The 16893-nt window shown below is 41.4% G+C and overlaps 1 protein-coding gene across 9 annotated transcripts in view; it reads right to left on the reverse strand.

The window, feature by feature from the left end:
* Window positions 1–16893, reverse strand: part of Foxp1 (forkhead box P1) — a 588512-nt gene that overhangs the window by 225569 nt on the left and 346050 nt on the right. For 8 of the 9 annotated variants that reach the window (XM_023713297.1, XM_004629500.3, XM_023713292.1 and 5 more), the window contains one exon: window positions 5263–5447. In XM_023713297.1, coding sequence (XP_023569065.1) covers window positions 5263–5436 — 174 coding nt within the window. In that variant the 5' untranslated portion in view covers window positions 5437–5447. Of the gene's footprint in view, window positions 1–5262; window positions 5448–11246; window positions 11334–16893 lie in introns of those variants that run through there. The other variant, XM_023713294.1, reaches the window with a different exon arrangement.

The raw sequence follows: 16893 nt of genomic DNA on the forward strand, positions 1-16893 counted from the left end.
TATATATGATTTTTACCTTTCAGCATAGGAAAGTCCTTGGCCCTGTCACAGTACTGGGTCCCACGGGGGCACTCAATAACTATGAGTAACCCTAACTTCCACACCCCTTCTGGGAAGCATCTTTCTGTGACACACTGGTGCTGATCATCTTTTCTCTGCCAACAGCACCCAAAGAGATCTTCTTCGGACACCCCCAGCAGCTTCAATGGGCAAGGAGGCCACCTGACAGCAGAGCTGAACAGAGTTCACAGCCAGTCCTTTCTCCAAGAAAAACTGGTAGCATGGTAAGGCCCACCAGTATCTCTATGTAAGATGAGCAACGGGTTCAAAAATGACCCCTGAATTTTAATGACTCCCTGAAGGAGGGGGTAAGAATCTGAAGCAAGGCACAGCGCCTTTCTCATATATGAGTTTCTCTTTGTGTATTTGTCTCTACTAAAAGAAAAAAGAACCTTTGCCCTCCTCTTCAGGTGCTGGCACTCTAGCCAGATGTGGTGGGACTGTCCTATGTGCCTAGTAGTCTAGGAGGCTGAGATAGGAAAATTACAGATCTGAGCCCAATCTGGAAAACTAGCCAGTTTAGTGTGACCTTATATCAAAATAAAAATTCAAAAAAGGTTGGAGATGTAGCTCAGTGCAAGAGCTCTATGTTCAGCCCACAGTATCACACATGCATACACACGCACACACACATGGTGCCACTGTACCCTTGCTACCCAAGGGAGACTGGTTATAGGATCCCTGGACACCAAAACCTGTGGACAGTCCAGTCCCTGATGTAACATGACAGAAGAGCTACACACAGCCTCCTAAATACTTCAGATCAACTACAGATGACTTCTAATCCCTAATACAATGTGAATGCCATGTAAAGTCTTAAGGAACCAAATAAAAAATAAGTTTGTATGTGTTCAGCAAAAACATACCCCAGTATTTCAGATTCACACTTGGTTAAATCCACAGGTGTGAAAGTCCCAGATGCAGAGGGCAGTGCGTAACTCCCCAGAGGGACGCCCAGGGCTGTCCCAGGGCCTGTGCACCTCCCTCTTCTATGCTGCCCCAACTGCGCTTCATTGCATCCTTCTTGAGTCCTCAGCACTCATTGGATTTCTCTGAGCCTCAGTGTCCTCTACTGACAAACACTTCACACCTCCATGGGTGGTTTGCTGGCAAAACTCAACCCAAGGGTTTCTTCTGTGAGCAATGCCCTTGTCCTTCTGGCCTCTTTCACTTCCTTACTGGTCAGTTAACATGCTCCCTTCTTTGGGTACTTAGTTAACTTGAATACATACTCTTTCTTTTGGAACAAAAGGCCCTAAACTTTATAAACCAAATGTCAAAGGAGCTATGTGAAGTAAACATTTCATTTACTCACACTCTCTAAGTAAGTGTTCAAACTCTAAACACAGCTTATCTTTTTTAAAATGTCTTTCTCACAGACTCCCTTTAAAGTTCTCTCTTCATAGAAAATGAGAGCCATACCTTGAAACCACAGTAGTCAAAACTTTCCCTATACTGACTTGCAGACAATAAAACTGCCAGGTGGTAACAAAAAAGAAAAAAAAACATAAAACACCAAAAAGGAAAAGCCCATCATTAAATGGAATGTTGTTAAGAAATAGCTGTTTTATTTAACAGCTATTCATTTTTATTGAATAAACATTTTCTAGTATGCATTCTGTTAATTGACCTGACAGCATATGCTGTATATGGAGAAACTTCTAAACATTATGCTCTATGTAATATGCTTATCTGAAAAAGCTCTCATTTGCAGCAATATGGAAATAAAATTCTGCGATCTAAAATTCAAGACTTTTAAAATGCATTAATCCACACAGTTTATGAAATTGCTCTGGACATTTTAAAACCCTTTCTTTACGGGGGGAAAAAACCCTATAGTAATTGGTAATAGTATTTGTTGCTGAGTTTCATAACGGAGGAGTGCATCTGCAATATAGAACTTTCACAGACACAGAAATGGGGCAGGCATAATAGGAAATAAAAAGCAGTTATGGTATTGGATGAAGAATTACTGAATGGCTAAAAGAAAACACTCAGAAACTCTATCAAATTACATTATTAGAAAACTATTGTTATAATAGTTTCGTGGCTCTGATATGCAGAGAGCTGAACCAATACAGAGATGACAGGGCCAGCTTGCAGGCAGGACATCCAAAGTGCCTTGCGGGCCACTCCCACTAAGGGCAGCACCTCTCCTTGCCTGATGGCTTCTGAGTGATGACTACATCTTCCAGGCCAGAATCACCAGCTCCACTACCTACAGGGCATAAATGAGCACACTGCTGGTGGGAACCAGAGGGCTGGGGCCGGCGGGCTCCCTGTCCTGAGTAGCAATTTATCTCCCAACAATTGCTGCCCTTGTGGGACTATTGGCCCAAGGTCACCAGATATTCTGATTTTCAAAGAGAAGATGGAAAAGCCTGATCCCTTCCATTTCTCTGGGTTGTCAGCAAGATAATATTTTTAAACAAATTCTGCTTCAGATCCAATTCACTCAACCTATAAACCAAATCTACTACACAATGCACTACTGCTCAGTGAATCTTTGTCAGAGCCCTCCTTCCTGAAAGGGAATTTGCTATAATTTATAATCACTATTAGTAATAAGAAGCAAACACAGAAAGGTTTACATTTATTTATCTTAAATTTTCCCTATAACATCAATGGTACTGAAACAACTAGAAAATCCTATAACATTCTGTTTAACACACAGCACAACCAACTCCTTTTTATTCCAGGCCCTTTTAAGCAGATCTTTGTGTTCCATAGACTTCTAACATTTTTTACAGTTCTAATTCTCTTCCACTGTCCTACATTAATCAAAGCTGTAACCCCTGTTGTCTTTGTACTATGGAATCAGAATGTGCCCCTGGCGAGGAATGGGGGAAAAGTCAACAGGAATTAAATTTCAGTGCAACTGTTTACTCAACTGTGGCCTGCAGTTATTGAAATTTTATCCGTGGTTTTGTGTGACTACTGCAGTAATGAATTCAGCATGGCTGTGACTTTCTCACTGCTGGTATTCTCACTTCAAGTAAAAACCTGTAGCATAAAAATGACGAAAACAGCCAAAGCCCAGCCGTGACATTCGCATTTCTCCAAACTGCTTAATTGTTGCAGTGTCATCCAGAAGAAGCTGGCAGCCCCAGTCCCAGGGCACAATCTCATCCCGCACCTTTTTGATTCCAGCCACAGATTTCCCTCACAACCTGTTAAGAACCTCGTCATATACTCTGGGGAGTCAAAGAGCTGTCGATACTTTATTTTGCAAAGCCCCAAAAGGTTTGCTGACCACGGTAAGTGGGACTTCAGCCACCATGCTTCATCTGTTTTCTTTTCTTCCTAGAACATGTCAATGGCAAACAAGAATAAAATTGCTGTAAAATATTTTAAAATAGCTCAAAGCATAATCAAAATTAATTTCTTAAACTTTAAATCGATAATTCAAACAAAATTTCAAAAATGGTCCCAGCTAAGGTAAAGACAGAACACATGGATAAACGATTTTGCTACTGATCATTTCTAAAGAAGATGCTGCTGAAAGGCACTCTAACTTTCTTTCGTGGAGCAGTTTGCTGCTGCTGTTCCTGTTTGCACCATATCAGTCAGGAGCCCCCCCACGCAACTGCTCCATAAAGAAACAGTTGGTCTTGACCTCTGTCTATAAGGACACAGGGAATGGTACACTAAAAAGATCAGCTATTTATTCTCAATAGAACCAGAAAGAGCTGAGAACATCACATAAACGTACGGTAGCATGAATGTACTTTTACCATTGACTGCTGGGTTTTGCTAACACCCTCATTGGCTAGAATGCAGCCATTAGCGTTAACTTAAATGCATGAAATTAATACACAACAAACATGGAAACTCCAGCTGACGCAGTGCCTGAGGCACAGGCACCAATAGCAGGAGCTGCCAGAGAAAGAGATCGAATCACTCACAGGAAGCCCTCTGAATCACAGCTGGCTGCCAGCCAGCTTCCCTCTTCTCCCTCTTTGTTGCCCGCCCCCCAAGTTCCATAATCTCATGTTGGTTCCACTAACTTTAATGGGCTCACAATCTAATGACTTTTTGTATAAAAAAAAAAGACCTACCCTTAGCAAAAATAATCTAAAAATGCTTTGGGTGTCAAAAGCTCCCTGTGACACAAGAAGAGATTTCCTTACCTTTTCTGGTTCATGGCCCAAGAAAATGGCTTGAGAAAAGATCTGCCTTTCTTTTATACCACCCTTCAACAATTCCCGTGTCTTCCCAAAGGCACAGAGACTCATCATTCCCTCCAGTACTCAACTCCAAACGACACCATAATTAAAAACTACAGAAATAAATTAAGGACAAAAAGGGGAAACTACCATCCATTATCATTAACGAAAACTAGTAATATTTTCTGATATCAACAGAAGTTGTGCAAGCAGAGACAGTCTTCAATGAAATGCCATTTATATTTGAATTTACACCAACACTTTGCCAAAATAACAATGACGTGGGTAGCCTTTCCCATTTGGAAATGTTTTACCAGTCACTCCAAGTACCTATTTAGGTACCTGTGAGGACAGCACTCATAGGCATAAATACAACAGTAAGACTTAGACACATATCATTTCCTACAGGGATACCAGGTCCATGGGAGCACCCCACGTTCCTACACATGGAGAAGTACTAGGAAGCAATTTCCTATGTGGCTGGCTGCATCCCAAACAGCCCTGTATGCCATTTAACCACTTCTACTTGTATCTATTTCTGCTCTCCTTATGCATTTACTTGCTTCCCCTCTTATTTTTCACTTTTATCCCTCCTTTCTTATTTCTTTCTTCCTAGGACTTCTTAATCCCAGTTTTAAAAATTATTGTTTGTCTTTATTAAATGGTCGTGCACAGTGAATATTTTCTGCAAGAAGTAATTTTATTCACAACTCAAAGTTAGGGTGGCATGTGGGGGGCTATTCCAGACTGACCAAGGTCCACTCGACCTTGAAGTCTGAACCACCACTCCGCAGAAAGGAGATGCCTGCCCTGACTCCCAACTCAGAATCAATCTCCAAAGCCCACCAGCAGGAGTCACAGTGATCGGTGCTAACAGACGCTGCCCTAGGGGCAGTGGTCAAGAACAGACCCAACAAATTTGATTTGAAACTGTCACATTGCTATTTGTTTCTCAATAAAATTATGGAAAAATAAATAAACTTTTAAAAAAAGAACAGACCCAAGCATCCCACCACCCCAAAGCCCAAGATCGTACCTGCTGCTGCTGGGCGTGGGCGAGGTCAGCAGCGCCCAGGTCCACCGCCGGCGCCTCCCCGTTGGACCGACCCTCCCGGAGCGCGCCACACTCTAGCAAGTGGTTGCCGCTGCTGGATCCATTCTGGATGGCTGACCCGTTAGTTTTTGTCTCAGTCCCAGATTCCTGCATCATGACTCAAAAACCTGATGTAAGGATTTTTGGAGGGGGAGAAGGAAGAAGAGGAAAAAAGCAGCTGTTAAAACAGTTGTTCTACATAAGGGAAAAGAGTTCTACTTTAAATGTTGCCAAACTCTGTAAACAGTTGTCATTTTCTTTCACTCAATTTATCCCTCATTAGTGAACTGGTCCTTTCGTGTAGGAGTACAGAACTGTCAGGCCCAGTTCAACTTGCAGCGCTGTTTCAAATATATTATCTTTTTTTCCCCGTAGGAAAAATAAATACATTCAAGGGAGCCTAGAATTTAGGATTAAATTTCTCTGATGGTATATGGATGCTTCGCTCAAACACATTAAGCTGCCCTATGGAGGATATCAGGAGTAACATTAAATGTTAATTTGTTACAAGGAGACGCCACACTCTTACAGAAGGAATAATCTCCAGCTTCAGTCTGCCAAGGTGTGACACGCATTACCAAAGCCTCGTGGTCACAAGCCCAAAGCATTGTGGGGCTATGTACTCCTTGGAATCACACAGGAACTGAATCACAGGTATTTCAGTAAGATAAGCCTTTGCTCTAGAGGAAGGGCTCTACTTTTCTGAAGCCAAATAAATGAAGACTATCACTCTTAGTTTACAGCTAAAACAGAACCTGAGAAATCTCAAAGTCAGATGTTTCTCAGGGAAAATGACTGACCTCTAGTTTTGTTTAAGGTCTGAAAGTTCTGGGTGGAACTTATAACTAATTTAGGAGAAAAATTTTATCTAGGCAGACCCAACAAAAGGGGGTTTAGTTTAAAATACTAAATGCCTACTAAAAGAAAAATATAGTGAAAAAATGAATTGTTGGAGTTCAACTATGTTTCTTTGTTTTTGTTAGCCTATGGGCACAAACCATTATCCCTCAGAACTGGTTTAGCTATCAGATCAATAAAGGTGTACAAGTACTATATGACAAAAGACACATAATATTGCTATTATCACCTGACAGATGTCTGATCACCACTGTTACACAAGGCCGTTCCTTACTGCAGACAATTTGCACAGTTTCTAATTTCTTTTCTTTCCTTCCTTTTTTTTTTTTTTCCCAGAACCAGGGATTGAACTCAGGTCCTTGCGCTTGCCAGGGAAGCACTTTCTCTACTGAGCCATCTCCCCAGCCCCTCTAATTTCATTTTGATAACAACTGATATCCCCAGTTTGTAGATGAGAAAACTGAGTCTTATTGAGAATTATTATAATGTGCCCACTGTATATCACAGCTAGTAATGGCAGGGTCTGGATTTGAACCACTTGCCTGTGATATTGAGCTTTAAAACAAAGCATGTTTTCATAAGCCTGAGGCATAATATGAGCAAAATAGTGGAATGGAGGATATAACAAGACTAGGTCTTGAAAGGGAAAAAAGAAAGTCACTAAAGGAAGCTGCCAGTATAAATTCCAAAGCTGAGGAATGTCCAAATAACTAAGGCTTCAACATGATATGCCAATCTCAGATAAGAGGATAGAAAAGTTTGCACACAACTTTGTTCCAATCATAGATGGACATATGTTTAACCCATATAACTGGTCCTTCCCCCTTCCCAAAGCTGTTTGACAAGAGGGACTGAGATCTCTTAGGACATCTTCAAGGGAGGAGGTCGTCCCTCTGTTAAGTATGAGTGTAAGTCTAATTTATGCAGCCAGGCACAAAACCCAAATGGAAGAATTATAAGCACAATCATTTAGTGTTTTTTTTTTCCTTTCAGTGCCCAGTATGATATGACTTGATGACATTCTGCAAAACCATGAAACATTTTTCTTAAAGTTAATCCAATCCTGAAGTGGATTAAGAATGGCATTTTTTGTTAACAGGTGGGCAGCAACCCCAGAAACAACAGCTGATCCACTCTCGTCTCTTTGGATCTGAATTTCCAGTAATTATTGGCCTTTAAAAACTGCATTCATATCTTTACTGTGCATGGAGTAAAGAAGCTATCAAGAAAACCAACACAACCCTTCCCTCTGATATGTCAGGCAACAAGAGAACCATGTTCATCTTTCACAAAGGAACCATTTTATGAAACCTAGGCTTATCTGTTTCTCTTCCACACGACTGCCTATTTATAGAGAAGCTAAGAGAAAGAATCAGCATTTGGATATTTACAGAGAATAGTTGTTTTGCTTAGCAAGGAAATCCATCTAGTTATTAAGATATGGCACAAGTGTGCCTAAATAAAAACATTTGGGGGGCACACCTGGAAGCCTGGGCGTGTCCGTGGCAGGGCCCTCAAAGGGCAGAAGCATTGCTTCTGAATTCTACACTACACTGACATAAAGCACGGAGAGCCAAGTATCCAGTCCTGGCAAACGTGGCTGTGGGGAGAATGCTGCCTTCCAACCACGTGACCCTGGGCTCTCAGGCCTCCGAGCAGGTGTTGAAGAGAGTGGACCTGCTTTTGTTTCCTTGGTTTGACACCGGTCCTGCCAGTGGAGTAAGAACAATCTCCAATATACAATTTGATGAGAAGGCTCTGTTTTTGCTCCATGCAGCTTCAGAGAAGACTGCCAAGTCCTCCAGTACAAGTTTTCAGGCATGGGGCCAAGCAGCTTGGCTTGTGAATCAGGTTTGTGAGAGTGCAGGCTTTGGGACCAAAATTGCATAAAGGATTATTTTGGTCTAAGGATGTCCTTAATTAGTCAAGCACTAACAGTAGTATGTAGGTTGGGAGATTTAAAATTTTCCCATAATCTCCCACACCAATCAGGGGAAAATGGAGTTTTGAAAAGCACATGTTAAGAATTAGGAGTGTCAATGTCTCAGAATATTTCTAACACTGTGTGGGGCAGCAGAATTTCTATTGAATGTCCCAAGCCATTTAATAAACCATTATAACCACATCACATCTCACAAACAGCAAAATCCTCTGATGTACTTCTAAAACTCCTAACCAGTCTATAAGAAGGTGATAAAGCTATTAAGTGTTTTACCCATTTTACAGAAGAGAAATCCAAACCTCAGCCAACTAAGAGGTAAATATAGCCACGACCATACCTCATTTCAGATATGAACCTGTCCATTCACTAAATGATTGAAATTTTCCAGTTTGCAGAGTCCCTATGGTAAGGCAATAAGTAAATGGGCAAAAAAGAAAACTAAATAAATTCCAGAGCAGACTACAATCAGAATAGCAGGCAGGCAAAGGAAAGCATTAACACACAGAGGAAAAGCATCATTGCTCTTCAGCAAACCACTGTATCTCCCTTTTTCTGCTGAGCTGTACACTGTTAGAACTGAGAATTAAGTCCATGGCATGGAGAAGCATGTTGTGCTCTGTCATGGAGCACCATGAACTTTTCTTAGAGGAGGGTTGTTTCAGGAACTTGGTTTTCAGTCTTCACGTGCCTCTGGATACCCCACTACCTTGCTCCATGACAAAGTAAGGTAAAAACATCACTGCTCATCATCCCAAGTGCCTGAACAGGAAGGGCACACGATGCCCACCAACTGGTCCTTTCTCCAGATACAAACACCAGCATTCCCCTGTCTCCATACAGCTTTCCCAAAGAGTGAGGCCACAAGAACTCACACAGTCCATTCAGCACCATCCCAATAAAGGCTGACACTGCAAAAGGCTGGGAAGCCAAAATGGTGCACTTCTCATCTGGCGAGGAAGCATCACAGAGCTACTGGTTACGAAAGATCACTTTGGGGCTGGAGTGATTGGCAGAAAAGGACGAAAGTGGAGCAGAGCATGTTTATTTATTGTTGTTACCAACAGAGCTGCTCTCTGGAAGTATTCTGGAAAATTCATAATGTCCAGGCCAATGTATTTATAGTAAATTAAAGCAGTGCTTTATTATTATGATTATTTCCTTGGTTACAGTGTTGATGCTGAAAATTTAGGGAAAATAAAGCCCTTGTTATCATGCTTATGAGATTTTAAGCTAACAAAAAGTTCAGTCTTGATTCCAGGGCAGTTAATTAAGGTTGACCAAGTCAGGCAGAAGTAAATTAACTTGGCTGATCAATTATTTATATGAAGCAGAATAAATGCCCTTAAAGAACTTGGTCTGTTCATGAAAGGATGTGTAAATTAAACTAAACATAGTTTTGTAAAATATCTTTCTACTTCTATGGGGAGAAGAGAAGAAACATGATGGTGAAATCACTTTTAAGAAAATGATTAGAGGAATTGCATGATCCTCCCCCCATCCAAAAGGAAAAATCCTTTTTCTCACTCTTTATCCAAAAATAGGCAAAGACAAAAAGAATGTGGCATGGAATTTAGAAAAGATAGGTGAAGTTCCTAGCATAGAAGACAGGAAGGCAGGGAGGGAAAGAAGGAAGGAGGGAGGGAGGGAGGCCCAAAGTGGAAAGGTAATGTTAGCTATATTATTTGAGAAATAGTACACAAAGCTCTTTCTTTAGCATTAGTTACTTCTATGAACTCTGCAGAGTGGAAAAGCATAAGGGTGGGAGTCTGCCTGGCTTTCAGTTCAAAGAAAAGGTATTTTTTAAATCAGTCATGGCATGGCACATGAAGAGTCAAAATTCTCATTGAAAAAAAAGCATATATATATTAAGTCAAAATGCATACACTTCACTTATTCCTGGGCCTCATCCAACAAATGAATGGGTCACCCCAACATGCATAAGGAGTTCACAGGGCAACCTGAGATATGCACAGGAGCTGAAGCCACAGAAATTTCTCCCTGGCACACAAATTGCGGGACAGCCTGGCAAAGTCAAGCCAGCCCTACCTCCACTCTCACAACTCACGCGGGTGTTACTTCCATTGAGAAGAGATGGAATCAACAGAAAACATCTCAGGTAAAAGTCAGAGACCTTCAGAGGACTGCAGCAGGGGAGATATCGCCCTGTAACAACGTGAGACCCAAGCTCTTCAATTAGTCCTGCTGTGTCCTGACAAGCCACTGCCAGGACAGGGGCCAGAAGGAAAGCCACGGAGGCACCCCAAGGAGACTGAGGGGTTTGGGGGTATAAGGAAACAGCAGGATGGTGGTGTGCACTGGCCACACGATGCAGAGCTCTGTCCAAAAGGGGCTTCAGCCAGTTATCACAGGAGGAGGGGATGGTGCAGAGGTAAGACAAGGGAACCACGCACAACCGTGGATTCTTTTGCCATCTGAGTTCTATAAATGGTGAATGCACTCTTCAGACACCACCCTCTGCCTACCACTGATCCACTGTCCCTACTGCAAGCAAAGACTACACAAGAGTCCAGAGTAGGAAAAGAAGCCAAGATGCTGACTGTGCTAGGAAAGCACCATCTACCAACACCAAATTTTCATAATTATAACAGAAAGGCGTAAATTTCCCAATGCATAGCAGTTCAAAAAGTAATCAAGGGAATGAGCCGGAGGGCTACTTTAATGTATGCAAAGCTAGTGACCCACAGTAAATGGGAGGTAAGCTACAATGAATGCAAAGTAATGCACAAATACTAAAGTCCTGGTCTGATGAGGGACGGCTAAAATTAACACCCAATTAATTTCCGAATTGACAAACAAATGAAACTCATAAATCTACTTTCTCATTAATTTTCTTGTGGTATAATTTAAAGCAGTAATATGAGGGCAAAAACTGAACATTATCCATCATAAATATCAAAAGGATAGCAGTGTAACACCATAAATTATGCATATTACCTGTTGTTAAAAATGATTTATGTATTATCAACTTTATCATGCACTATAGATGTCTAGATCTATCTTTTAAAATCTGAAAATTCATTCAACACATAGGAAGAAAAGTTCAGGAGGGAGGACTGGCCTTATGAAATGCACATTTTAAAAAACCAAAAGCAATGTAGGCATTTACTTAGTCATAGAGGACATGGAGCAATGGTAGAATCATCTCAGGTCTTGGGCAAGCAGAAGTTGAGATTGTGGAAGTCATGGGTGGGGTCTCCAAGGGAAAGAGAAACAAATCTGCCTCAGGCACAGCGCAGACCTTCCAGGATCCCTCCTAAGTAGTACTCATCTCTCTGGCCAACTGGAATCCAGGGTTTTCAGGCAGGGACAAAGGGGATGCAGTTCAGATGGCACTTGGGAGCACTCACAACTTTGGGGGCCCAGGGAAGCAAAGAATCCTAGTTAAACTTGGGGAAATCATGCTTAGTTGAAATTCTGTATGGTACTTCTCTTGCCTTTAGCATTCAAAGGAAAGGCAAAAGAGAAACAGTGTGGTTAGCAGTTCCATCACAAGTGGTTTGTACTTATCAATTAAGTGCAAGAAAGAAGAGGTGCTCAAATAAAAATTTTCTCTTCCACCTCTCTCCATTTGTCTAATAAGAATAAATGCACATAAATTTAGAGATGCCTTATACACAATGGGAATTTAATGAATAAATAAAAAATTGTTATCTAAATGATTAAGTGAGAAAATAATCCAGCTCCAATGTCATAAGCAAATGACATTAAGGGCTTGTGCTACTTTTAAGATATTCTATTTCCTCTAATTCTTTGGAATCAGAGGTAAGCTACAATGTAGCTACAATGTAATCATTATAAGGTGTTCTGAGATTCACAAGGTATCTTAGTCATGTTTAAGTTTTAAGAAGAAGAATCATCTTAGTTTTTGAAAATTTAAAATAATTAACCAAAGAAAATCTTACTTAAGTCTATGGTAGCGAACATTTAATTCACACCAGGACAATTTAAAGGGACCGGAAATGGTAGAGAACAGGATGTTTAATTTCCCTTGTAACTCATGACGTGGAATAGAGCTGGCGGAATAGAGTGGTAATAAAATAATATTCCCTAACGTAAGCTACAGTTTCCCTTCTTTATCAAGTTTTAAAACAAAAGACTTCACATTTGCAGGAAAAAAGGATCTCTGAATATGAATGTCAGGTAGCACCATTGTTGAGAGCAGCTATAAGTGTCTGCTATCAAAAATCTGCCTGAATCAAACACCAGTGAGTGAAGATAGTAAACTGTCCCCTTTCTGGTATTATTATTATTATTATTATTATTATTATTATTCCCTTTCAACTCTGGTTGGTCTTGTTCCCTTTTCTCGTGAGGGACAAGAGTTACAGTGCTGTGACCCTAGTAGCTATGGCCTGCTAGAGAAGTGAGGAAGGCACAGCTCTGGGAAATGCAAGGACAAAGGTGAAGGCATTTCCTCTTGCTCGCAAGCACAACAATCCAGAAGAGCTCACAGAATTAGCCAGACACTGAAAAGAGCCCTGGGTGCCTACCTAGTGTACACTGAGCAGGTCACCACAAGGCAGCCTCTGAAGGTCAGGTGTTCTGGGGGGGAATGGGGGACCTTAAAGAAAATGTATGTCCACCCAACAAAACAGATTTTAAGTTTGAGAAACTTAACAGAGCTGCCCACACTTTCACAGCCTGAATAATCAAACTGCCAAACTCTCATCAATAGGATGACAGAATAAGGTGAGCAGCAGCCAGTGCAAACTATTTCTTTGCATTTCCATATTTTATATAGCTTAATGTACACAGGGCCAGGTTCAGCGCATCAGTTAATGAGCAGCGTGTTCGGTGACACACTTCACATACTCCTAGCTTCCCCTCCAGCCCCTCACCACTCTAGTGGCCAAAGCGAACAATATGCTCACTGCATCATGGCAACTTGGTGAATGGGGCCATCAGAATTCTGTTGCCTGTACTTCTCCACTGTGTGAAAGGGATAATTAATTTTAACCTTGAAAAACTTCAATCCACACACACATGTATCTGTCCTCTCTGCAGGTGCTCTCCAGACAGATAGCAAGACTCTCTGAGATGAAAGACCAGCATTTGCCTCCAAGTCAGAAGCCTCGCCTAGGCCTCTAGCCTCACCCCTTCAGTGTTGTCTCTATTGTTTACAGCAAGTGCTCGGGAGCCAGGCCTAGATTGGAAACATCAGGAGAACTCCAAAGCAGCAACAAACAATAATTTAAGAAACAAAACCCAAAAACAACAATGATGTGAGCTGTTCCCAAAACACAACAAAGTGCAGGATAATGTTCCATTCCTGTCGACCAGGGCTCCTAGTGTCCAGCAGCCAAGAGCCCTTCTGTCTCATACACACACAAAGACACCAACCTGAATAAAAAGGAACTAAGTACTGAACATAAACTCATTATGAAATAAATAGTTTTAAGGCAAAAGTAGTGATGATTTTAAAAGTACATATTGTACATGAAGTATACAGATGAAATCTCTGTAAATCAGGATTTGCTCAGAACACATAAAAGTTAACCTTCTGCTTCAAACTTGACAGAGGGTACATGGGTGAACTAGCATTGTCTCCAGCCCACACAAAGCATACAACACACCCACACACAATCCAAAAGCCATGTACCTTTCTACGGCGCTTGCCTCGGTCATAGTACCAGAATACACCTTCACCTTCTACATTGTTTGTGCCACAAAGAATTTTCTAGCCATCTGATGCTCTTATTACTGAGCCAGTAGTGGCCTTTCAGGAGAGCTCTCTCTCCCTTCTGAAAAGAGCAAACAACTGCATAGATATCATTACACTAAGGAAATCTCTTAGAAAAACCAAACAACTTGCTAATCTCTCCAGCCCCTTCAACCAAGCAAAAGATAAGAAAAGCAAACCTAAGTCTGTTTCAACCACATTCCAGGGACAAGTTCCCCTTTTTCTTTATCAAAATGCTAGCATTTCAAGTTTTTTTTCCATGCGTGGTATATTTTCTTTTAAACAGACCTTACAGGATAAACTGCAGCTCACACCCGCAAACAAAGCAATATTTGTTTAATAACTATTGCTGCCATGGGTACAGTAAACAAGGGGCCCAGCATTTGTGTTTATGAACAAACACATCATCTTACAAGAGCAATTTAACATTAACCAGGTGGAATAATCAACAGATTTCATAGGTGACACCAGGGGCAGGGCTAACGTAAACAGAACTGGGGAGGAGAAAGGGGCCACTCTCCTGGAATCAAGGTCGAGGTAAATGCATTACAGAGTAAACAGCTGGGAAGAAGGTAAGATAAACAAACAGTCATTCTTCTGACATTTAGAGAGGCAGAAAGGTTGGAAGTTACATAGATCAGCTGCTGACCACCATGAAATCAAACCAGTTGGAGACTGAGCCTGCTTGTTTGCACAATGCCATGTTTGCTTATAAACAACAATTTGCTGTTACCAACCTAGCATTACTCATCATCATAGAAGCCAGGGCTAGAGAATCAAGTGAAATCCGGTTAACTCTTTAGTGGTTTCATTGCTTAGAAATTAAAAAGGAAAAGACACGGCCCCCTGTTAGGGAAAGAGGGTGTCTCAAATGGGCCGCAAAGGGTTCCGTTGCCACACTTTTATTTCCTGGACTGCAGATAAAAATAAAGGATCCACATGGTTTAAAGTGCTAAAGGTTGGATTTGGAAACAGCTTTAAAAGACTGTAATGCCTTCATGCTTGAGTAACTCTGCAATCATTTCCTGGGCTCGTCTTTTATCAATGAAATATATGGGTCAAACACAGATTCTGATCTTGAATGTCTCATCCAGAAAGAAAATACCAGTGCTGCTTTCTTCCTATACACTAAGCTGCTGTTGCTAGATGCCTTTAAGCCCATGGGACCCGCAAACAAATAGATTTGTAGCATTCTCAACCACTCTGCACAAATCAAACTATGTCAGGTTATGATTTTGTCCATAAAAAAACACTTATATAAATAATCAGTTGATGTTACACACAACCACTCAGGACTTCATTTTGTCAGCTTCACATCAAAGAAATTATAGCTCTTCAGAGCCCAGGGTGAATAAATTCGAAAGTGTTAAGAATTATTTAATCTTTAAAATTTTGCTTTGGGTGCATACCACCTTATGGAGGAGCTTACTGTATGTTATAAGAAAGGCACTACACCATATCAGAGAGACTGCATTTACAGATATAATCTGCAAAGAATGCATTAGTTCAAGCCTATTTTAGGGCTACTTCAACATCATGAAACTACTTAATTTTGGTAGTAGACATAACATCCCTACATTACTTAAAATCTATTAAGTAAAACATGATAAGAACCAACTCGATACTGCATCTATGTTTTATAATCAGCTAATTTTTTAAAAATTCTGCATTATGTCAGTGCAAAGGACAGCAAAGCATTTCCTGTTGGATATCCAAAACAAAATATGAAAATGAAAAAATGAAATTTTAGAAAAAAAGGATGTACTTCATAGGGTTCTGGCAACTACAATGTTAACAATCATTGTACTGGAATCTTTGTCTAAAAAAGATAACAAAAATTTGGTTGGTCTCCTTCCCCTGCTCCATCTCTTCCCTAGTTTCACTATGAAATTCTCAACCTTTCCTCCCTGTTTCTCTCCCCATCTCCTGCTTCAAGTATCTAACTTTTGCTCTGCAAACCTAAAGTCACAAAGGAACTCCAGTGTTTTCTCGGGTGGTTTTGTTTAGCTGTGCTGTGGTCTGTTTCCAAAGGCTTTCTCTGCTGACAGTCTCTTTCTTCAAACCAACAGAAACCCTGTGGCCCCCCACATTGCCTGGGAAGACATCTCCCCTGAGCACTCAGTGCCCCAGCGGAAGGGAACTTCCAAGGTCTGGGGACCTGCTCACACAATGCACGCCACAGAGGACCAGAGCCCTCCGCTCTGCTCTAGGCACCCTCTGGAGCTGGAGCTGCTCTACTGCCCTGGAGAAAGAAAAGCAGCCTTCCTGCAAGTGATGATGCAAGTCTGGCTGCTGGAAGAACTAACAGAGAAAATCTTCCTCAAATGCTTCAGGAACAGAACGTTCTCAAATTCCACCCTCACTACCCAATGTATGTGGTCAGGATGACTAGTAGGCAAACAGAAGCCCAGTCCCTCACCCCATGTCCCAGGAAAACGCTGAAGATGAAAAAATGGAGAAGTAAACAGCATGTTGTGCTCCCTCCCCTTACTGTCCTGTCCCCTGGCAGAACGCTCACTACTCACTAGCTACCCTCCAACATGGTTCTCCTTCTTCCCCTTCTCCGGGGCTTCACTTGTATTCTCTTACCCTCAAGCCTGGATAACTAGAACACCAGGAAAGTGTTATCAACACAGCTTATAGTTCTTAACATTACTCAAAAGAGCTGTGGCCTTTTTCTTTGATAGAGACAAATAATCAAGCCCTGCACTGTGTTGTTTTGCTTTGTTTTCCTGATACAGGGGATTGAACCCAAAGCCTTGGCACAGAGCTGTATCCCCTTTTTAATTGGGCCAGCTCTCACCAAGTTTCTCCAGCTGGGCTCAAATGTATACTTCTCCTGCCTCAGTCTCCCAGAGTGCTGGGACTGCATGTATGCACCACCACACTTGACCAAGAGTTTTTACACTAAAGTACAACCCAGATATACAACCACCGTTCTTCAACAGGGGCTCCTCTGGTTTGCGATTCTATCCAAACCTCACTGTGAGGGGGACATAGCTGCATTCCTGTCGCTTCTCTAGCACTGAGGAGAAACTTGTCTCAAACCACCTCTATTTTACTTTCCAGTGCT

This window comes from Octodon degus, unplaced genomic scaffold (genome assembly GCF_000260255.1).
Source record: "Octodon degus isolate 3935 unplaced genomic scaffold, OctDeg1.0 scaffold00030, whole genome shotgun sequence".
Lineage (NCBI taxonomy): Eukaryota > Metazoa > Chordata > Mammalia > Rodentia > Octodontidae > Octodon > Octodon degus.